Here is a 25,533-nt window from a genome sequence, read left to right as displayed (position 1 = left end):
TATTACACAGGTGGTGCTTGAGGGATGCTTTCATGTAGTGAAAAAAAAAAAAAAAAAAAGTTTCAATGCCCAGTAACTGACATCCCTCAGTTCCTTCCCAGTTCCACAAAAGGAATATCATGGACTGCAGGAAAAGGAGCAATTTTAGCCTGCAGCTCACTGGGTCTGCATTCAGATGAGGCTGGGACCATGACAACTGGAACAACTACATGTGGCTGCATTTTGTAGGAACTGAAAACCCCTTCAGCATTAGGATTTTTTTTTTTTTTTTTTTTTTTTTTTTAATGTAGCATCAGTGGCAAGCAACATTTATAATATTCATAAACTATTATGTCCATCAAGCGGAAACTTAAGTACTTTATACTGCATCATAGCTCTAAACAACATCTTGGCAACAGAAAGACAATTTCAGAACCAAATAACTTCACTTGCCTTTTAACTCTATGAATCCAGTGATGTAATTTTAAAAGTTTATTCAAGTTACAACCAGGCAATTTTACTACGCTTCAGCGAGAGATTTCAAAGTAGCAGGAGTTAGATATAGCCTTAAAGTAACCCCTTCAATATGAAAGGGCCTTCCTGAATACAACTGCCTGGAAGCAGTAAAAATAATCCAATACAATAAGTCCCCTGATGCAAGGGATAAGTGTGTTAAACCTTATGGAATGGGTGCCATGGGGCAATGAAAACATCTGTTATCTCTAAGTCGTCATTACTTATCATATACATCTTTGTTTTTGCTTGACTGAAGTTATAAGTGAACCACGTGGATGGGTAATAGACTAAATTATGGCACAGTATACTGTAGTAGGACAGATATGGCCTTTCTGTAAGACAGGAAGAGAGGAAGGGGTTGTGTACATCACGTCAATATGCGGTCACAATGAAAAACATAATTTTTCAACCACTTCCTTCTCACAGTCTATCATCATACAAGAAACATCAATAATTTCTGTAAATAAATGGTGAGATTCTCTGTTGGTGAAACAAATCCTCTGTTTAATACACACGCACATCCACCTGTGTTAATTGTGGGTGGAAAACACACATCAGTGTTTGAGATGGTTGGCAAGCATATTGTGTTTGCCCACATTCACTGTCACTGTCCCCACTCTCTTGTTCTAAAATAATGAATTCACTTATCATTTACAACTGGTCATTATTGTCTCCCTATGAATAACTGAAAAAGCACTGCCCTAGCAGAACCATTACAAGTAAATGTGCATATAGGAGAAATAAGCTGTTAGTAGCTTGTTCCTTGGTAACCATACTTTCATGACAATGGGGATAATCAAGGTAGAAATGATCATATTACCACAGAGAAAAACCCACTGTGGTGATAGCAAGTTGAACATCTACACAAATAAATATGATCACCTCCATGCTGATTATCCTCTTCCTCCCAGGAAATATGTTGAGCCACTGTAATATGCCCATTTCCTCAAGTGCAACTCAATCTCAACTACTCATGAATGAAACATACACCACTACATTCACTCTCAACAAATGAACGACTTATCTGTTATTTAATCATGAGAAAATACTGCTTCATGATATGCTGGGATACAAACTAGTAAAAATATGAGAGTAAACATGTTATTGGTCCTCCAGAAAATGTTAGAATTCTTGAGTCCTGTAAGACATTTATCATCTTTTTTTCTTGACATTAAACAGTACCATTATTGCAATCATTCCCCCCCCCCCCAATTTGGAAAGGTGTAGGCCATTCAAACCACCTACACCAGAATGTCAGTACAGCCACTCCTACCACCTACACCAAAATACCAGTCCAGGAGGGTTAATCTCAGTACAGTACTAAAGCTTCCTTCTGCATCTCATTCATTTTAACTAGGCTGAGATTTTCATCCTTTTTTCTGTAGCTCAATGGCAATACATGAAAATACTATGATGCCATCTATTCCTTAGCATTTCTCCATGACTAGTACTGTACCATATTTTGCCATTGGTCTTTTGTCACAGCTCAACATTCATGATGATGAAAGGACAATTTTACACCTAGTTAAAGTGAGGAGAGTCTAGTTACAGATGACCTCACTTAAAAGTCTTTGATGTGTGCATGCAGATGCTACTTTATGTGAAACAACTTTAAAAGTATTCTGGCTGAGAGAGAGAGAGAGAGAGAGAGAGAGATCTGACCACAAATCCTTATAATGAACCACTAGTAAGGTTATTCATCAGCAACTTAATGGAGGAAAAAAAAAAAAAAAATCTAAACTACTAACAATGGATAACTTCTAGGCACAAAAGTAGTGCACTATAATAACAATGGCTCTTCTAGGAACTCACTGGTAACAAGACAAGATGATGGGAGAGTGCAAGACGAGTGCTAAGCGTTAACTGTGATCTGATAGAAGCACCATTTCTCCATGAAGCCTGGGACGTAGTGGCTGGTGCATGTGTGGGTGACCGGCACCTCCAGCCGACCCAACAATCCCTCAAACATCTTCAGGGCTCCCTCACACTGGATTCCGATGGCCTGTCATGGTTACAACAACAGACATTAAACACTTCAACCAATGAGACACATCATTTTAACCCCTTAAATCCCAGAAAATACAATAATTCCCATTTTATTTTTGTTTTCTAATGATGGTTTTATTCAGCCTGGGATGTTTTTCTTTTAAATATACACAGGAGAGTGTACATATAGTCTTGAGTAACCCCTTCAGTAACAGAAGTCTCCCTAGTTGAATATAGTCGTCTGATAGCACGTACAAATAAGTAAAACACGTCACTTAAATGGTGGGTTTAAATTGTCCTACATTACCTTGAAAAAAAAAAATAAATAATAAATAAAGTCCATCCTTGGGCTGATGAAGTCAATGGAGATGGTTTCTAACCCCTTCAACAAAATGTGTCCCCATTTAGCTGACTGATTCTCTCTGGTGTTAGGTGCAATAAAGTACAAAGTATGCCCTCATGCTGATGGCATTTGCAAAGCCAAATGACCCATTATGCCTTCATTCTTATGAAGGACTATAGCAAATTAGCCTCGAATCCATACAACTCGGGGGAAGCAAGGGATTAGTTGTTTCTGCTCACCATTATTAACTGAGATAAAATACAGTACATAAACTTACATGAGTCATATATTTGCCAGTACCAGGTTTGACGACCTTGGTACCAAGGTTGATGATGGTGTGCATGAAGTCCCAGAGTTCCCCCCGTGGCGATGGCGAGATGGGCACATCAGTCAGGTCACCAAACACATAGTCAAACTTCCGGCCTTCCTTTATGTAGTCTCGCATGTGGGCTATGGCATCTCCTACAATGACCTGAAGTGTAATAACTGATATAGTGCATGAATTAAAGGTCTATTTATCAATCTATCTATGTACTGTCTTATATATTTGGAGAAGGCCTTTGACAGTCCCTAGAGAGGTGGTAAAGTGGGCAATGAGAAAGCTTGGGATCAAGGAGTGGCTGGTTAGGGTGGTTATGGGCATGTATGAGGGTGCTCGTACCCAAGTAAGGGCGATGGAGACTTGAGTGACGAGTTTTCCGTGAACGGTGAATGTTGGTGTGCACCTGGGGTCAGTTTTGAGCTCCTTGTTGTTTATCACAGTACTTACAGCCCTCTCACATGACTTCTGAAATGGACTCCCGTGGAAGATGTGGAATGCTGATGATGTGGTGTTGACTGCAGAAAATGAAAGGGAGGTGGAGGAAAGGTTTGGGAAGTGGAGAGATCATAAGGGGCACAAGGGCTTAAGAGTAAATGCTGAAAACAAAAGTGATGGTTATCTAGGGCTGGTGATGGTACCGTCAAAGGGGAGGGAGAGTGGGCAAGTGCAATTTGCCAAAAGGGCATGGGAAGTAATTCCATCTTGTGCAGTGTCTGTGATAAGTGGGTGCATAACAGATGTAGTGGTATTAGAGGCACATTGCGAGATAATGCTGATTTCATGTGTGCGGTGTGTCAGGGAGAGCAGATGGGGATTGTCAGGCGTGAAAGGATTGAACTTGCTGGTGAGCCTATTGTGTGTGTGGAAGAGTTCTGTTATTTGGGAGACATGTTCTATGCTGGAGGTGTGGCTGAAGCTAGCTCTGCGGCTAGAGTGAGGAGTGGTTGGAAGAAGTTCAAGGAACTGTTGCCTCTCCTGACATTGAGAGGGCTCTCCCTTCGTGCTACGAGATCTTTGTGAGCAGCATATGTTAGTGTAATGCTGTATGGTAGTGAGATTTGGGCAGTAAAAGAAGAGGATATTCGTAGGCTCAAACATACAGAAATGACAAGGATTAGGTGGATGTGCAGTGCATCCCTGAGTGTAAGGCTTGGAGAGGTAGGTTTATGATGGAAGAGTTGAGGGACTGGAGTGTACTGGTGTTGTGATGAGAAGGGGTGGATTGAGATGGTTTGGGCATGTGGAGAGGATGGGGGATGATAACTGGGTGCAGAAAGTGAAAAGTGTTAACGTTAGGGGTAGGGTTGTGAGCTGTAGAAAGAAAAAGATCTGGGATGAAGTCACTAAGACCTCAGGGATAAGGGACTGTATAGCACATCTGCCAGAGATTGAGCAGCACAGACAGCTGCCATTAGGTGACCAAGGCTGAAGCATGCAAGCATGTTGGAGCCTTCAAAAACTAACTATCTCATCATCACCATCACCCCCATCCTTATTAAGCCTGCCTTTTATTCCCCAACCACAGGTGGGGTGAAGTACGGTACAACGAGTACGAAAAACAAAACTACTAGTACTATAATTCATTAATCAAAGAGAACTAATCAGTAGTATCCCAGTGAAAAGGGACCACACGCACTCGCTCACCATTCATGCCCCTGGAATCCTACAATCCCACAAGGGGTGGCTGCTTGACTTTGAGTTAGTTGTTTTTCAGAGAGGGGCACTAACCCTCTGTCAACCTAGCTGCTGACACATAAGGAGCACAGAGTAAATGCACACAACGGAAATCAGCTTGAAGGGATAATGCACAGTGATAAATCTATCTGGCAGGTGTTTCTGTTGCAGTTGCACTGGATGAAATTTGAGATCAGGGAACTGGCAAAAGTTAGACATTCAAAAACATATACTGATACACAATTTTATTAAGTAGTTAAATCTCTTCATTCGTGCTAGAGAGAGAATCCTTCATGAGATGGCAATGATGTAAGTGCGTGATGGAGCTGCCTGGTTATACAAATATCCTTCAACTACTGTACTTCCCTATCCCCCAAATGGAGGATGGTGAGTTGCAAGTGGATGGCAACTACAGCCCTGGATCACATTTCAGCTGAATCTCAGCTAGTACCCTTTTATTACTGGGACTCTTCTAAGCATAATAAAGCTGTCTGACTGTAGCAAGAATATAATAAGACCACTGTACTGAATGGCTGAAAAGAAGTCTTGAGAATCGATCACGTTAAAATCTGTCAATATTAACATTTCGGACAAGAGTAAAGAACTACACATATGATGGATGACGTTATGGTTCCATTCAGCTCATGGAAATTCATCACACCCTATGGGATAATAAAGTCAAGTGTACGAAAATGACGAGGTACCTTGTAGTTGTCACCCTCGTACTTGTCCAAACAGTCACCACACACAGACTTCATATGCTGACGACATCCTTTCATCACAGCGTCATCAATCTGCAATGGGAAAAAACACATAAATGGTAATTATAATGCATTTATTCTAGCCTGAGGAAGAACCTCAACATTTTCAACTAAGTTGATAACTACATGCAGTAAGAGTGGAAGTTCAAAATGACTAGTAACCAAGGAGACTACTTTATAACTAAAGTTCATTACATTTTAAGCAACAACAGTATCTATTCAATCTGCTACTTAGTGTGGATTTGATAGCATAAGTAAACTACCAACAAGGTTAAGTATAAAGAGGAATTACTGTACAATAAATAAACTTCGATAGACACGTACATCAATCATGGTGACAAACTTGGGCTCGTCCTTCAGCAATTCCCAGAGCAGCGCCCCATCTCCACCACCCAGTATGAGCACCTCCTTCCCTGCATAGTCCTCGTGCCCCTTGTTCATCAGACCTTCTGTGTATGGTAGGTCACTTTCGGAAAGGTCTGAGGGGAAGAGAAGTCATGTACAGTGGTAGGCCTTCTAACCTCAACCCATTCATTGTAAGGGCATCTTTAATATTTTACTCTCACTGCCTTTGGATAAGAGACTTTCAAAGAGGAGGGGTTAGATTCAGCCATCATTTAACCTCCATTAACAGGGAGATCTAATTAAATAGCCTGGTAGCACCAAAAATAAACTACATTACAAAGAGGTTACCACAGTGAAAGGTAAAATGTTTTGGACACTTATAAGGGCATCTCAGTGGTTGGTGGGGGGCACTCACCATCCACCCACTCGATGTAGTGGTGTTCTTGGATGCCTGTCCTTTCCTTCTTTCCATCTTTCCTCTTCTGTCTTTCCTTCCTTCATTCTTTCCTCTTCCTTCTGTCTACAGGTGACTCTACCCTGAGTGACAAGCCAAATGATTTCCTGTACACCAAGAAACCATTTACTATGCTTGGTGGTAACCATACAGTATAACCAAATTATGGCACTTGGTGGTTTAGTGGGTAATTATGGAGCTCTAATCGGATTCAGCCAGTGCAGGTTTATATCCAAAGGGTGGTTGGAGTTTACTGCTCACGTAATGCCACTCAGGGATGAGTGAGGCCACTCTCATCATAAATGTCAGTACCAACTTCCCTAACGCCAGGCCCCTACGCGCCTCATGGGGCAACACTGGATTAGATAATGAATGAATGAATATGGACTTCTCTCTCCCCCACTAAAGCTATCTCCTTACTCTGCAGCTCATCCAGGACCAGCATGTTGCCAAAGCTCTTGGTGTGGTAGATCTGCACCTTCTGGAACTCAGACTGCTCCTCGTACACCACCTCCGTAACATCATACTCCAGTAACCGGTCATCTGAAAAAGTTTTAACAATTACAGCATGCTCTTTAGCTTTATTATTCCCTCCCTTTTTTCTTTTTTTCAATTAGAATTGAAAAGTACAAGTCCTTCTTATACACTGCCTTTTATTTTCACTTTTTTTATAATTAAGTCCACACTACAATCCAAAAAGACTGCAAGAATCTAGTCTATGCCATACATACTAGTACACTACTTCATCTAACTATTTTTTCTTTCATTAATTTCCTTTTCTCCCTAAACCTCCATTATCACATCCACCCCATATTATCCTGATCTTCCATCCACAACTCATTTATAACACCAGTACTTTTTACCTCCATATCCTTTCCCATTTTTAGTCTAATCCATTTAACCATTCAGGGATATTCAACTATCTGACTAACAGTTCTACCTTAACTCCTAAATGATAGCTGCTGACCTAGTGTTTTACTGTAGGTTATGCCAGACAAATCTCCTTGCCACAGTGAAACACCAATGTCTAAAAAGTACTAAATATCTTAACCCCTAAACAGCAGCTGATACTTCCTGTATTTTACTCCGGCTAATACCAGCTAATTTGATAAGATTAAATCAAATACGGTACATCATGCTAATGGGATACAGCACTGGATAAAAAATAAATAAATACATAAATACAAATTAACACATAAAAAGAGACAACAACTTAAATACTTACCAGATGATGTGAAGTATGGGTTGACATGAGGGGCCCGCTTGATTGCTGGCAGGACCCTCACCACTGAGCAATCAAACTTCTCCCTTAACTGTTTCTCTAGCCGACGTCCATCCTATAAGGGAAAGCCAACTAAAGCTACTTTTTTTTTGTAAGTTAGTTTACTACTGGTCTATCAGTCTGTTAAGTTACTAAATGATTAAGAGTTCTACAATGTGATTCCACTAAGCATTGCCTAAGTGACATTACAATACTTAACATAGATTTTAGCCATTTGAAGAAATTCATTTACATACTAGATGTAAAAGCTATTGTTCTTTCTATCATCTGTTATCACATATACTGAAAAGTATAAGATCTACACAGTTCATTAAACCTGAATAATGGTTGTTCTAACCTATTGTTTCCACAAATGATCATCCTTTTTTTAAAAAGGATGATGATGATGATCATAACTTCTCATTGCAACCTTATGGGATTAATAATACAGTACAGTTGGACTCCCATTCACGTGAACCTGGGAGTCACAACTAGAAAAGCGTGATAAATAGATCTCAAATACTCTCTCAGGTTTTAAGTTCCTCTAGTATTACACAACATCCACTTTACAATTACAGTACGTTTGTTACTTTCTCACTAGACACTTCATACAAAAGAAAGCCATCTATGGGCAGAGAAACATACCAAGCCTTTCTCAGATTAGGAAGTTTAAGCAGCAGAGGACAGTGAGAGGTATGTGATGGAATATTCGGCAAAGCTAGTATCCCGGAAACTTGAATGTACACTTGGTAGTTATAGTCTCTGTTTCTCCTCTAACCCCACCTCTAGATGAAAGGAAATAGCCAGAGTTTTACACCAAATGAAGGCCTATTGTTGAATCTCTTAGTGCTGGTATGGGATGTTATCATGTGGTGACACTGTTACAACCAAATGGACCCACTGCCTTGTTATACAAATGTCTCCTCAGGAATTTCCCCCCAAAACGAGGATGGCAACTTTAAGCCTGCAGTCCACTGAGTTCACAGTTAGATGAGCCTGGGCTTGCAACTACTACTACTATTACTACTACTACTACTACTAATAATAATAATAATACCACCACCATTCTGTGTCAAGTCCTTCAACACTAGTTACTGAACAGAATATTTTGCATAGTTTGGAGGAGGTATCTTATTCTTAACTGGATTAATCAAGTCCATGACTTCTGTAACCAAATAACTGTTGGGGAAAAAAAAAAAAAAAAAAAAAAAAAAAAAAAAAAAATTCTTGCTGGACTTGCCCATCTCTTCAGTGCACCATCCTCCTTTTGGGGGACAGGGTGGGTGTTAAGGGATGCTTGTATAACCAGACATTTGTGCCACCACATGAAGGGCTTCCCTCTCCAGCACCTCCTCCCACTCCTGCAAATTATCTTAAGTGGTGATCCAACTGTATAGCATTTAAACCATTAACTCCTTCAGTCAGAGTGTCACTTTCACTTCATTCTTGCAACTACAAGACAAATAATTCAGTGCCCAAGCAGTGAAGGGGTTGGTGAGAGTTATATCAAACCCTCCACTTCAAGCCAAATAAAATCATCTGGAACCAGCAAGAATCAACCACAAATACATCATTTCATTCAAGGTGTAAGATGAGAATTAGTTTATTGCCATGAGGCTTAGATTACATCTGTCCAATATAGGATGAAGGCCTCTCCCAGGTTTTCACTCTGACCTCTTAACTGTTAGTCAGTTCCAATTCAGATAAAAAATATGATATATATGTAGAGACAAATTAAAAAGGATCAACTATTTTTCCTCACACACACACACACATCAATGTTAAAATTGGAAAACTTGGCACGAATTCTTGTTTAGTGTCACAAAATTGTTTCCTGCATCAGTCAAAGTAACAGCAATGTTAATAAACTCAGCAAAAACTCTTGCTTAGTGATGCAAAATTGTTGCTACTACCTCAGCTGCACATGAGTGATATTCCACACCCTTATCAGGAGAGGGCTGTACTTAGGGCAGTATTCTTGGCTTGAAGCAGCTCTTCCACAGTGGTTTTCTGTGTAAATTACATCTTATTATCCATACACCTGTATACACCATATGAAACATTAGATGTGGGAGCACCTCTATCAGTAGCCCCGTCTGTCACAATTGTGCTTCATGCCCACATACTTTAGCAAAGCCACACCACCTGACACCACACCACACGGTATCATCCTCTCACAACCATCCCCAACAAAAATCACCTTCCTATACCAATCCACACAATGGGCCCTGAAGCCCCCACATATGGCAACTTTCTACTTATTCTTACTATTATAGACAGCATCAGTGAGACATAATATAAGCACACCAGATACAGAAATATACTGATATGGAAGAGGTGCTGGGAAGTCTCCTAAGCTAGCTGGAAAACAGCATTCAGCTAGGAGGGTAAGGTCCTGTCCCTCACTAGTCTGCACACATTATTCTCATGCACTTACAGGGCTTTCTACTATCCCTTCCTTTCAGGATTATTTTAGCACACATTACACTTTAATATTTTCTGTTATTTCATCCAAACCGCACCAATCAGACAAATAACAAACAGAAGAACAGTGAGATATCATTCCTAACAAACCACCAAGACAGAGGGGTATTGTATATCTCCAAATCAGGCAAAATGAGAATACAGCCCTTCATCACCACCAGGTTCTATTCTTTATCACAGCCTAACTGAGGGTTTGTGCCCACATCTGTGCACATACAGTATCACCACAAAAACAAGCAATATTTCCAAAAGCAACAAAAACTAGGGTAGCCAAGCACTGAGACCAGTTCTGCAAACCACAAATCCTGCAATTGCTTAAGTGTGATTTTATTTGCGGATCCATGTTTGCAACAAATTTTATGCAAATTTGTGGTTTTGCGATTGCAAAAGTACTTCCGCAAATGCAAATCTGCCACCTGCCCGCAAACCGGCCTGACCTCTGAGAACTTTGAGCGGTTTGTTTTTATGAATGGCAACATGGACCTGCTCAAGGTGGAGTTGTCTTAGTTGCTGGAGGAGTCCGATTCTGACTGAGGAGGTTAGAGCTGAGGAATAGTTGTGGATTGGTGTGTCAGCTTGTCAAATGTGAGCTGAGAAGTATAATAACTTAACTCATTTATGTATATTAGTGAATGATTTACCCTTGTTCAGTAATAAAAACAGTCTGATATACTAATATAATAATATCCAAAATATATATTTTGGTTTTACTATAATTTTATATATCCCATTCAGTACTACAGGCAATCTCCAAACGCCATAAAGTCACCAATCGATAGTCAGAATAGAGTAAATAAAGATATAATTGTAGTGGATGAGAAACTAGAGATGATTTTTAATGCCTCAATTATTTAAAATATCATCCTAAACTTAACCCCTTAACTGCTACATTCCTTCTGAATGGACCTATTGATAGACTGTAGCACTCCTTTTAAAATCCACAATTCTATTTTAAAAATTGCACCTTGTATTCTGCCCTGAGAACTTTGTGTATTCATCCACTCATGCTTAGGGTTGCTAGTTCATCACTTTGGCTTCCTCCTACATCTGCATGAACACCAGCAGGCCTGAACAAGTATGAAGGAAAGTGACAACATGGTGCTCAGAGTGTCATGTTGGCTATGTCTGGGAGACTGCTACCATGAAATTCAAACACTCGTCAATTTCTAGAAAAGTTACTCATAAAATGTAAATAAGTGAAAGAAACTAGTTGTAAGTGAATATAATATAAGGAAAATGAAGGTGGTGTAAGCTATATAAATATACTTCGTTGAGTTTAGCATTATTTACTATTACTGATAAGTTTTTCACTGTTCAATATAACACCATTTTACTTTACAATGCCTGTAAAACAATGATACTGAAGTGCTAAGAGACACATACACCATATGGTAAACCTAAGTGACATGTACAATGGTGTGTGGAGGTCAAGTGAAGGGTGGTGGCCGATGGTGGAGGTCACTGAGGACGGTGGACGGCAATAGCGACACACAAAAACACCAAAAATAACGTTGCTTCCACTTCTCTCTACAACAGCGTAGGAGCATCTAGACATTCACTGGAGTGCTCATAGGTAAACAGAAGGTTTTATCTTTCTTGTGCATGTATTTTTTTTTTTATCTTGTGTATTAATATGAAAATTATTGAATAAAAAATGGGAAACTTTTGGGTGGATTGCTGCAACAGGGGCCTCACTTTCGTCACTTTAGCCACAGTGAAGGGGTTAATAAAACCCTCTAATGGAATCTGGAATAAAATGAAACAGATATTGTGGTAATGAATGAGATACAAATGGTTTGCGTCTGCATTTATGAAACTACAACATTCAAGAAGTTTGCAGATTTGTGGTTGCGGAAGGTAATGATTTAAGTTTGCGGATTTGCATTTGTGGAAGTGAATATTTGTTTGTGGTGCCCTGCTCTCATTGAGACTAGGCTAACCTAGTCCACTACTGTACTGTACTATCAGCAACTAAACTCCTGTCACTTCTGTCTTTCTCTCCATGATCTTTAAAATTTAGCCTCTTGAACCTGAAACAAATGATGCTAATGGCACTGATCTACAGTTAAATAAAGCAATACAGTAATTGTTAGTTGCTACAGAATCACAAGACTGATTTTCAAAGCCATGGAGCGAGAAGCATGAAAGGCGATAAGATTATCGTTGGCAAGAGTACATTAGAGGTAACCTGTTCATGGACTCCTCCACAATGAAGGGTGTAAACTATAAGTAAGTAGATAAATATCCATTTTCAAGGCTTAAGAGACACTAATGCATCAGAAGCACTTTAATTTAGATGGTAATGAGCAGAAAAAATTAAGAGCACACTAACAAGTAACATTTACTTCCATGAAACTTAAGTACAGCCAGAAACCCTCACTAATTATGATGAATTCAACACTATCTGAGAAGCAATAGATTTAAAACTGAATTCTGGATACATAAAGTCTGATTCATGGATGGGTTTCAAGCTAAATGGCCAAAAACTTAACTGAACACAAAACATTAAAGGGGGAAGTGCCTTAAAAGCCATGAAATACAATAAAAAAATAACCAGTAAACTGTATCATAATTTACAAATTGTACATCTTGTCCTGTCAGGCGCTAAATGTTCACAGCAATGCAAATGATACTGTACTTTCAACATTTGCAGGACACTAATCTCTCCCCCTCTCTCATACACACACACACACACACACACACACACACACACACACACACACACACACACACACACACACACACTGCTGTAACCCTGAATGATTAACAGAACACTGCAATAAAAACAGCATAAAAGCCATAAACAAAACTGGATTTAGCTGGTTTTGTTGTGACCCCCTGGTTCATCTGCATGTGAATCTGGTGGACTGTTGGCTGAAGATGCCCTTGGGCATTCCAATATCCTCCCTTCATGGGACAAGAGGGGAGCTGAAGGCAAAGAATACAATATACAATGATCCCTTGTTTACTGCATACTGTACTTGGTTATTGTAGCTTTCCTTATCAATGCCAGATGAAAATCTGCACTCCTGTCATTATTGGGCATTTTTCGGCGAAAAACCATCATTCCTGCGCACCTGTGCTGGTTTCTGCCGACGATGATGGTGCAAAATCTGTGGTTTCTGATGGCACTGAGGAATTCAATATGAGGTCCGACTCAAGGAGTTAATCCCAGATGGTGAAGATCACTAACGCTCCACCCCCACCAGCCTTATAACCCCTTAACTCAAGCCCAACTTAGGTCTCTATACTCTAAGGTACTGTATGTGTTTCTTCCTTATTGTGTGATCATCATCATTATCATCATCATCATGACCTCCTTTCCCACCTCAGGGCAGGGCGAGGAACCTTAGGGCAGGGTGAGGACCTTATGGTGGAGTGAGGACTTTAGGGTCCATTATTTTCTGCTAACCTAATGATGTCTATGTGAATTTCTGATACTTACCATAACAGCATGTATTTAGTGGGTCTAAATTATTGTAACAGAGAAAATTTGGGTTTACAAGCGGGGTACCCAGTACCAACTAGGATAAATCCCACAGGTTCTGTGCTTTTGTTATCGTGTAATTTCATTATCACGCATGAGGTGCGGTACAATTATTGGCGATAAACAGGGGATCACTGTATTCACATTCTTCCCTAGATATGTCAGTATAGCCACGAGGTTTTAAGTCAGGCAGAAAAATAATCCTATTAAAAAATAAATAAACTAGAGGGGCACCCAGTGGAGCACATCTCTGACAAGAACAATGCAATTTCCAAACCACTCTTCAGAATGGGTAAGGGTTTCTCATCACTGATTAGGGCTTTGCAACGAGTGTTTCCTGGATCCAGAATCTGTAATATGATTCAGATCAGTCCCATAAGTTCACTGTTTGTTCCCTGGGACACGGGCTATCTACCACCCAAATCCAGTCCAAATATCTCTTGTTGTTCTTAAGTAAACCTGCTGACAAACAAAAAACACACAAACAGGGGAGAAAACATAATCTCCTTGTCAGAGAGAATAAATAAAATAATAAAAAAGTAATGTTTTACATGTTACATGCAGTGCCTTCCTATTTATATAAGTATGGCTGTAAGATGTAAAGCAAGGTAGAAAAATTATGTAAATTCAACAAGCACAGATGGAAAGAAGTGTTTAGTGTCTGGTAATGATGATCAACAATTGACTGGTAAGATATCTGGTAATGATGATTAGTATTTGGATGGTGAGATATTATCATCACATCACTGCACACAATTCTCAATCATCCTTTCACTACAATGTCTTCTTAATCCTTTTGTACTCCTGCTACTGCCAGATAATTTGTCGGCTATGGGGAGACCTCTTAATGTGACATGGTAATCCCTTCACAAAGATGGTCTCTGTCCCCACCCCACCCCCAGCTTTTAGAAGTCTTTTTCAAATTTGGGGAGTTGTCTCATAGGTGTTCTGGCTCCAGGTACATCTATATGTGAACCCAGTAGGCTGCAAGTGGGAGCTGGCCTTCACCTGCAGCCCACCGTCCTCCCCCCAGAAGATAAAAGAGGGAAGTGAGGGATGTTTATATAACCGGCTGGCCAGCTGTATCAGTGCAACCACAAGAAGGTATCCCTCCCTAGCATCATCTCTTGTAGTGATGAGTCCAAAAAGCATGTACAGGGGGATACACAGGTTTGTAATATGGTACAACCTCTACTGCCTGCCACATGACTACCATATATGTATCATTAACCTGTACAATCCCACTGTTGGCATGGTGCTGACAGTACAAAACGTCTCAATCCCAGTGACGTGATGGTGCCGACAGCAAAATTCGAGCACTGTAGCACGTTTCAAACTGATTCATTCTAGCTGATTTTTTGCTAAGGAGTAGCTTAATGTACTGGCAACACTGTGTCCAAGCAGTTATAGTATGAGTTTGGTTCTGCATGGCTGGATAACATAAGTTTGCCACTGTCCGTCATAGTGTCAGTATGTCGCGAAAATCACGCCATTTTTCCGCCTCATTGGGCTGGAGGAGGCTGTTGAAATTGTCACATGGATCCTTCTGTCCCTTCATTTAGTGATTCTTCAGAAAATGAAGACCTGGATGACTTCTGGGGAGGAATATGAGCCAGTGGAGAAGGATATTGAGAATGGGGAATCCCCTATTCTCCTCTCTGGTTCTCTCTCATCCCGCCCAGATGGGTGGGAAAACGTTGTTCACGGCTTGGGAAACTGGGCTAAAAACACGACAGATGGCTATCCTGCTCTTATTTCTCCTATAAGGAGTACTTTTTTTTGCTTTTCCATGATTTATAAGTCCTTCTGGATTGTTTTAAGCAATAAAAATTTTTTCCGGTTTTGGTCTGGGATTGGGTGGGTATAAAATTGCAAAAATGCATGGGATGGTACGGGTTAAGGACACTGCTGTTGCAGCTACTGGCTCTTAGTCTATTCAGATTTATTTTTTTCCAGCTACGAGACATCTATAAATTTACTCTATAACTTTCTGTCCATAACTGAAAATGTGAAGACCTTGCAGGAAGATGATTCTTTAAGTCTTAAGCTGTTAGTGTTTATGCTCATATAAATCTTTCATGGTACACTTCAGTCATCCACGTCATGCACAAGACTATGCAGATAACTGATACAAGAATAAAGTCTACTGGTGCCTGTATGTGAAACTGGCAGTGTATGGCACTATACATCATTGCACAGTGAGCTCCATTACAGCACTATGCATATTAATACTCTTCATGAAACTGCATACTATGTAATGAGAATTACCTTACAAACTTTTCATTCTGCCCATCATATACAGTATGCAATTCACAAGTCAGGGACAGACACTGGAAGCCCACTACATTAATGCTTGAAGGAAATATATGTACAACTGTTACAAAGCTTAATGCTGCATTGGCATAACACAAAACATAACACAAGGTGAGAAAATGAGAAAATGCAGTACAACCTCTTAGATCTGAAATGTTTGGTTTCAACAACTTACACATAAATCTAAAAGTAGAGTTTTTATGATAAGTGTGAGAAAATCATGGAATAAACAGCTTGCAGCACCATTAACAGAAAACAAAAAGTACCTTGTACAGAAGTAATATAATATCACCTGTCTTTATGCATCCACAATAAAGCTTTGTCTTCAAATATACACTGACTGTTTAAGGACAGGTGATAGCAACACCCTCAATCAAATGAAAAAATATTATGGAACATGGATATTTTTCTTTAATGGGGCTTTTGGATCTAAGAGTCTGTACTGCAATATATGTGCACTGCATCCAGGAGGAAAAATAAAATCAGTAACAGAATGAGTAGGTAAGCCAAGTGTGCATAAGCCTAGACGCAGAGATGGAGGGAGCATGCAGCGGTCTGGCACTTACGGTCTGGCACGAGAAGGCAAAGAGAGTGGATAAACATGATTAATTCAGTGTTTCCATAACACAGGGCTCACCTACATTATTCACACACCACGACCCTCAATCAGAATCATACAATTACTGCATGCATAAAACTGTCACAGTGCTTGCAACTATCCTCATGCACAACCACACAATTACTGCATTCAATAAATCACTGTACTACTGGCCACATCAGATCTACTTAACTCCTTTCCAGTGAGCTTTTTTATTTTATCTTTGATACTGCCACACGATTTTAATCAGCTTAGGACAGCATCATACTAGTGACGGGGCTAACGAAAGCTAGATCTATCCCCTCAATTTCGAAGGGTCTCCCCTAACCTGAGTACATACTGTCAGGGGATAGTAAAAATAAAATACAAAATATGTCATCTGATTTAGGATTAAGTTGAGGACACACTCTGCCCACGGTTAAGAATAAATAAGTAGGCAAATAGTAATTTCCTCATCAGCACCATTTTAGGTCTGCACAACATGTGGAGTGACATGGAGGGACAGGTTGATAAAAGATGTAAAAGAACGTTGTGGGGCGGATGTGAACGTGACTGAGAAAATTATGAGAAAAACACTGAGGCCATTTGGACATGTGAAGAGAGTGGAGAAAGTAAGACTGATTAAGAGGGTGTATATAGGTGAAGTGATGGAGGGAGAGTGACGGGGAGACCGAGGATGAGGTGGAGGGATGGAGTTGAGAGGTATATGAGGGAGGGGGGGAGTGAGTTGGGGGGACGGCAGTCAATGGTGGGTGACAGAGGCGTTTTGTCTGCAGCCACCCTTTGTGGGATTAGGGCGTCAGGCTATAGACAGACAGATAGACAGATGACAACAAAACATAGCTACTGTGCCATCACAAAAGCTGGACATCAAGCTACTTCAGCCCTTTAAGCCAGAGGACGAAAGTTTCATTCTGTTCTTGTTGGCAACTGGCAAGTTTATTCAGCTTTGTGGAGATCTTCAAGGTGAAGTACTTTAATGGAGAATGCCAACTGGGTGTGGAAGGTGAGAAATATGAAAGTTGGGGGTAGGGTTGGGAGAGTGAGTGAGAGAGAGAGAGAGAGAGAGAGAGAGAGAGAGAGAGAGAGAGAGAGAGAGAGAGACCTGGGACAAGGTCACAGTGTGATCTCAGGGATAAGGGACTGAACAGGCAGGCTGCCAAAGATTAAATAGCAAGGAGGGCCACTATTAGGTGACCAAAGCCAATGCATGCAAGCATACTGGAGCCTTTATAAATGATACGATGATTCTTGTCCTTCAATGTGAGAAGATATATCATCCTAACATATTTTCTCACCCACAGATGGGGTTTTCCTACGATTATGTAAAATCATCCACAGAAAGCAAGAATGAAATGAAAAACACATCATTCTGATCAAAGAGGGTTACAATATATGGTAAACCCTCATTAAAACGAACCAATATAGCAGATATTGGACTTAGTGAATGCCACGAAGCCCACCGAACTTTCATCAGCTATAGAGAACATACGTCCTCTAATCCTGTGTTGCCATATGAGAAGCATGGGAGCCCAGGGCTAGGCAAGTTGGTCCTGACATTTAAGATGAGAGTGACCAGCCTCAGTCATCCCTGGGTGGCATGACATGAGCAATAAACCCCAACCACCCCTTGGATATAAATCTACACGTGCTCAATCCAACTGAAGTGCCTTAATTACCCACTAAACCACCAGGCGCCATAGTTTGGTTATCTGGTTACCACCCAGTGTAGTAAATGGTTTCCTAGTGTATAGGAAACCTCCTGGCTTGCCACTCTGTGTAGTCAGCCATAGACAGATAGAAGAGGAAAGAAGGAAGGAGAGAAAGAAGGAAGGAGAGAAAGAAGGAAGGAGAGAAAGAAGGAAAGAAAAGAGGAAAGGGCAGTCACCAGAGAGCAACACTACACTGAGGGAGTGGATAGTAAGCACCCCCCCCCCCCAACTACAATGGTCATTAAATGGGGTGCAAAGGGTGGCAACAAATGTTTCCTACCCTTTTTACTCATCTGACCTGAAATTACCCTTTTCCCATCATGACTGCTGGGTTGTACTAACAGACTATAGTAATATGGTACTCTACTAGTCAAGAAGAGCTATGACATGGCTGTGAAATAAGCTGCAAAAAGGTGAAATTATAGGGCGCTAGTGTAAAATGAGTATACTGTACTGTAATTTACATTTTTAGTACTAGTCTGCTTCTGTGCTCATATAATTGTTTAAAATGTGCTTTAAATCCCACCTCAAGGGGGTAGTCTTGGATATAACGAACTATCGGCTTAACAAACCTGGCTTTCCACCAATTAATCTGTTACAGGTAGGGTTTACTGTATTCATAAGTTACAAACATCACCATCATCATCCACACCTAACTTCCCACATACCGTATACAGAGAGAGAATTAGATCCACAGCAAGGCCCTTTTATTCTTGTTAGGAATAAAATTTACCTTCTTGTCTCACATTACGTAATTCAGCAGCACAGTCTTGCTGCTTCAGTAAGGCTCTCTTACTAAAAGTGATCAATGAAGACTATACAAGTTCAAAAAGTCTCAAAAAATAATCTGGAAATTAAAAAAAAAAATCTGACTTTAGACTTCAAGGAGACATATAATTAATACTGCACAGGTGGTACAGCACACAGCTGCATAATGATGGTTTGGCCTTTGTGATGCAGCTGTAAAGGTTTGAATATAAAGCAGATGAGTATGTGGCATGTACAGCGGGATATTCTTTGTTGTCACAACATCTATCTATAACCAGATGTCTTAATCCTGAAGGGTAGACCACATGCAAATTATCTATAACCAGACGACTCTATCGGATACATTAATATGAAGCTACAGAATGTGGTGAATGTTTTTGGTGTATCAGATAGTGCCAGGATTCCAGGGGCTTGAATGATGAGTGAATGGAAGTGTGGCCCATTGGACTGGGCAAATTTGGGCTGTCTGGATGCTGCTGCTACTAACTCTGCCCCAAGATGGGAAAGGAGGTCCAGATGATAATGATGATGATGAACCAGATGCCTTAAACCTGAAGGGTACAACACAAGCAAATTGCCTCCACGTCACCCTGCCTTCCAACACAAAGCTCCCCTCTCTCTAATTAATCCTCCTCATTCATATACTGCTCCACCCCATCCCTCCATCTCATCCTTAGTCTCTCCCTTCCTTTAAATTTTTCTCTATCTTAAGAACGCTAATGCAATATTACAAATTGGGACAGGATTATGGACAATAAACTTACGACCATTTAGAGTCAATGGGAGATGACCTTGATTTCAGAATATAAAGTACATTGAAATGGTTAAGGAATATGTATTTAAACAGCTATCAACACCAAATAAAGAAACTAGAGAAAAGCTTACAACCATCACACACTGTACACTTAAGCTCTACAGTTACTCTCCAGCATCAAACTTACATAAGCACCAAATGTTCATTCACTTCCCATTAACTCACACCTGCAGCCACTCATCCTACCATACACTAGAAACATTTTTATTCCATCATCACAATATATTGCCATAGCACTGTTGTAATAAGGCAATGTAACTAGAAATTCTACCTCCTGAAATTTAAATATTGCAGCACTAGCAGCCCGCAGTCAGAAAAATATTCTGGACTACTTCAGGCAACAACATGCAAGGCAGGGGAGGAAAAACAAGACTGAGTGTTCTGCCCTAAACTTAAACCTATTGATTAGTAATTCTCTGTCCGCACTAGTTTATACTGTACCAAATGAAAAACTGGTAACAAATCATAGGATGCCTAAGTATTTTTCAAGTGAGAATCTTTAAATGGTTCCTCCCCTCCCTCCCAACCTCTATGTAGACTGAAACTCTTGACATGGCTCCAACATTTACTTGATTATTCAATTTTTGTTCATGAGCCTACCAGCATAACACAGTTATCTAGCTGTCTATTATTTCAACTGCCTATCTGCATTAATATGGGTGAAACAAATTTATTTCAGTGTACTGTACTGTACTCACATCATTGGCAATCTTGTGAGTGTTGACTTGGTCTGTGTAATACTCCACTGTGGCCGTTACAAGACCATTTGTGTACATCTTCATTGATACCGTCATAGTGTCTGAAGCATACAGTACTGAGTGGTTCCCTCCTGGTAGCTCACACGCTGATACCTGGAATTAATCACCCAGACATACAGTAAGTACTCATTACAAGCCACCTATTTATTTTTTAAAATATGCAGTCCAGAGTAAATTACAAACTGTTTGCTGCCATTCTATTACTATCTGTAACGCTGATCAGCCAGCATTCCCAAAATACAGTACCAACCATATGGAAAAAGTTGTGATACACAGAAAGCATTCCTGATTCACTGAAAAAAAAAAAAAAAAAAAAAAAAAAAAAAATGCACAGGAGAGCTCCAATGCCATCCAAACATCAACAAAGCACACGGTGTCCCTTATCATCTAAATATTTTTATAACAAAGCTGACTAGAAAATGTAATGAGCATACAATACTTTGAATCCTCAGGAAAGCAAATTTGCCAATGTGGGGTGGAATCACTGGGCAATTTGCACTAGTCGTCATTTATGGTGGCAGACTGTTCCACAGGGAAGGTGCACCAATACATTCTTTATCCATTGTACATGTCATATTCCAAGGAAAATCCCAGCAGCTCCATGGCTACTGTATGATATATTTTACAATTTAATCAGTCCACCACCAGACTCTGGGAAGGGTCTCTGGTCGTGAAAGGCATAATGGAGGCTATACTGAAACCCTGCACTTACAAGTTTCTCAATCTGGATAAAATTATGTGAAGGTAGCTGTAATTGAAACAAAATGGTGTCTGGTTATGTTAATAAAGTTCTGATGGCATGTTGTCAAAACACAAATCCTCTACTGCATTAACTTTATTTATCTATCGTACATACTCTTCACAGCATTCAACAACTTCCCATCTACTTCATATATTCTTAATACTTTCCACAATCCTTGTCAATCCACCCTGTCATATGCTTTCTCCAAATCCATGAAAGCCGCATACAACTTCTTTCCCTTCTCTAGAAACTTTTCCACTAAAGATCTAAGAATGAATATCTGATCTACACAACCTCTTCCCTTCCTAAAGCCTCCCTGTTCTTCTCCAACTAATTCCTCTGTTCTTTCTCTAACTCTGTCAATAAGTATCCTACCATACACTTTTCCTATTATACTATGAAGACAGATGCCCCTATGATTACCATACACTTCTTTTTCACCTCTTCCTTTGTACAAGGGAACAATTATACCTGACTTCCAATCCTCCGGGACTCTACCTTCATCCCAGGCCAATCTGCACATTTTCCACATCCATTCTACTACTATCTCTCCCCCATACTTCAGCATTTCACCACACACTTCATCAATTCCTGGGGCTTTCCCCAATTTAACTTTCTTCATTGCTTCCACAACTTCTATCCTACTGATTTCATCAATGATGATATAAATCATATACCTCTCCACTCCATCCCTCATCTCATCCTCTGCCTCCCCCTCCCTCTCCCCCCCTTGACCTCACTCGCATACACTCTTCTCATCAGTCTCTCGCTCTCCATCCTCTCCACAGGGCCAAACCACCTAAATGTACTATATTTCTCCTAATGTTTTCAATCACTTCCATATCCACACCACAGCTCTCCTTCACTTCATATGTCAGTCTGTCTCTCCATGTAACTCCACATGCTCCTCTCAAATAATCCATTTCTACTGCTCTCACTCTTGACTTGTGTCCTTCCAACAACATCCAAGCTTCACTTCCATACGTCAGAGTTGGTATCACAATAATGTCATGCAATGACTTTTTTTTTTACTTCCATGCTCATTTCCTTGTACCTTTTCACTGCTTTCAAAGACCCAGCAACCTTTCTTCCCTGTTGTACCCTTTCAAGCACTTCACTCACCAAACTTCCATCCTTACTCATCACACTACCCAAGTACTTAAAAGTACAGTACTCACATTTTCCATTTCCTCCTCATCCAGCCTCACTTTACGTTCCATGGCTTCACTTCTCTTGAAGACCTTAACTTTACTTTTCCCTACATTCACCTTTAGAATCCATTTCTTACGAACTCCCAAGATCTTTCACCAAGCCTTGCAGTTCCCCTTTGTCTTCACTTAACAACGGCAATAATGAAATGAAGAAATACAGCACTACATATAAGGGGGTTCACTGAAATAGGTTTGACTCAGTTATGTGGAATAGAAATTTGCAGGCTCAAATGTACAGAAATGACAATGATTAGGTGGATGAGCAATGCATCCTTGAATGCAAGGCCTGGGGGGGCTAGGTTTACAATGGAAAAGTTAAGAGGTAGGACAGGACTGGAGTGTACTGGTGCTGTGATGATTTAAATATGTGGAGAGGATGAATGACAACAAGGTGCAGAGAGTGAGAAGTGCAAACATTAGGTGATTAGAGGAAGGTAGAGATGTGAGAGGCAGACCAAAAAGGACCTGAGACGAGGTAACTGAGCGACCTCAGGGATAAGAGATTGAACAGAGAGGCTGCCTGAGACTGAGCAGCATGGACAGACGCCATTATGTGATCAAGGTCAATGCATGCAAGCATGTTGAAGCCTTTATAAATGAAATGAAACAAATAAAGCATCTCAATGGTGCAATATTACTCATGGAAGCTACATACAGCAATGTAATAACACAGGCAATTACTGTATTCACAACTACATTGCTCCCTTGAGTAATATTACACTTGGTTTCGATGAGTCATGTTGGTTTATTAAAAATGTTATTTTTGGTTTTGATTCAGCACTGCTCTTTTCTAAATGTAACAGGATATGACAGAGCAGTGGAATACTCTCACATAGAACAACACTGCCTCTATAGGTTCGGGTGTGTAAGGTTAGGTACAGAAAGGTACAGTATACCTGTATATACCAAAATCATCTAGGAGAGGGCAATAGAAACTAATATAAAATATGACTCTCATAAACCTAACCTAACTCACAGGGACAGCCTTGTTCCAAATAATTACTGTTAAATAATCCAAGTCAACAAGGACAGTACCTCAGTGAGCGGTCCAGTGTATGGCTCTACAAGTGGCACAAAATCCTGCAGCAAGGTCTTCCTCTCCACTGCAAAGTAAGTATGATACTAAATTACAACTCCCACTAATTCAACAGAAATCTAACAGTAAAATAACTACCACTACTAATTTTTTTTATAAGTTTGGTGAAGTGTATGACCCAACTATTGTATAAATCAGCTAACTTACATTATATATACCATTCCTGTACAGTACTGAATCAAACTATTAACAAAATCTCATAATCATACCAAACTGCTTACTGTCTATTATACTGAAAGAAACCCATCACTAGAACAATGCAAGAATGGCTCAACAGATCATGTGTGACCTCAACAGCAGAGAAATGACAGAAGAGCTAGGATAAGACTAGTAGCAGAGAAATCAAAGCTAAAAACCAAATGGTATTTAAGGTAGACATATAACTTCTGCAAATATTTAGGCACGTTACCTGGATTTGATATTTTGGCAGGGTTGACCCGAAAGTCAATGGGTACTGAGTGACCAGCCATTGTTCTCTGAAAAAATAAATAAATAAAAATAATTAATTAAACAAAAGTGAGTTATCGCTCGCAAAAGACGCAGTTGTTTTTCCCTGTACAGTACTGGGAGCTATGTGAGGCACCTAAAACTCTTCCTGTGATGGCAGCTTTTTTCCTCTATCATTAAATGAATTTATTCTCCAGTACAGTACAGTACTCTGGTTTGGGGGAGCCAACTATCCTGTAAATAAATTTAGTACAGTAATGACTTTAGGTGACTATGAGTGAGAAGCCAAATGGATTACTGTAACCCAGTAAACCATTTATTACACAGGGTGGTAACCATACAACCCAATGAGACCTGAGGGTCTAGTGGGTGAAGACGCTTCACTTCAAAGGGGCCCGCAAAGATCTACAGTAAATCCGAGGGGCAGTTGAGGTTTACTGATCACTTATGCCACTCCTCTGGGATAAGTGAAGCTGTCACCCTCACCTTAATGTTGGGAGTAAATAGTCTGGCCCCAAGTCCCCACACTCCTTACAGGGCAATAAAGGAGCAGATAATAGTGATAATGATATATGAAAGACCTCTTGCAGTCAGGAGGTAACTGAAGGCACTTTTCTAAGCCGCATAAAATAGTCTGATGTTGGCAAGTATTAAAAAGTCCTTCAGTTAAGAAAGTGAAGAAAACAGAAACATCTCAATGTAAGGCCTAAAGGGTGTGGCTCTTGCTGGTACATTATGGTGGTTAGGGGCAGTTTGACCATTCCATTTCTCTCTAGAAGACTGCCCAGGTTAGATCTGATGGCTGCCATACAGCAATGAAGCCACATCAGTAAGTCCTATTAATATATTTATGAGTGCCTTTAACTCCACATTTCCTTCTTCAGGGGTATGTCCACCACCTAACTTGGTGCTGTTATTCAGGGTCTACAGAACCCGTAGGATTCTTGCTTTTAGTAACATAAATGTTATTTACACATAATTAGGGTGTCATAAGTGAATTACACAATTCTGAAAGATAATCCGGGACATAAAATTTCCATCATTTGCTACTAGAGCTCCTGCAGTTTGTCCACTTCCATTTCTTAGTAGCTTAAAAAAAAATAAAAAAAAATAAATAAATAAAAATAAAAATGACAAAATGGTTCATTAAACTGCAGAAGAGCTCCTACTAACAAATGATTTTTTTTTTAACTGGGATTATCTTTCAAAATTACAATTTCATTTATGTTGCCCTGATTGTATAGTTCACTCATGACACCCAAATTCAGCATAATTAACATCTTACTCAAGATAAAAAGGTTAGGTTTGTTGACGGTGGTGGTGGCAGCATCCTATGGAGGGCAGTGGGTTGATTTGGACCTGAAACTCATTCTTCCCAAAATGGTTCAGGTTTGGTAAAAATTAATTTAGGTTTGGCTGAATTAATTAGGTCTGGTAAAGTTGTGTTAGGTTAGGCCATATT

General features: G+C 40.0%; 1 protein-coding gene across 1 annotated transcript; it reads right to left on the bottom strand.

Moving 5' to 3' along the window:
• Window positions 1-2,343: 2,343 nt before the first annotated feature.
• Window positions 2,344-24,097, bottom strand: Sms (spermine synthase). The gene is made up of 9 exons (XM_080274365.1): window positions 24,034-24,097; window positions 23,564-23,631; window positions 20,516-20,668; window positions 7,606-7,717; window positions 6,801-6,923; window positions 5,906-6,060; window positions 5,525-5,614; window positions 3,102-3,296; window positions 2,344-2,497 (listed from the first exon to the last, which is right to left on the bottom strand). Exons 1-9 carry the CDS (start codon window positions 24,092-24,094, stop codon window positions 2,348-2,350), a joined length of 1,107 nt encoding a protein of 368 aa, XP_080130491.1. The 5' UTR covers window positions 24,095-24,097; the 3' UTR covers window positions 2,344-2,347.
• Between the last annotated feature and the right edge of the window lie 1,436 nt (window positions 24,098-25,533).

This window comes from Coenobita brevimanus, chromosome 57 (genome assembly GCF_032717465.1).
Source record: "Coenobita brevimanus isolate Jiangsu-jjx chromosome 57, ASM3271746v2, whole genome shotgun sequence".
Lineage (NCBI taxonomy): Eukaryota > Metazoa > Arthropoda > Malacostraca > Decapoda > Coenobitidae > Coenobita > Coenobita brevimanus.
Note: the sequence above shows the minus strand (reverse complement) of the source record. Positions and strands in the feature narration are given on the sequence as shown.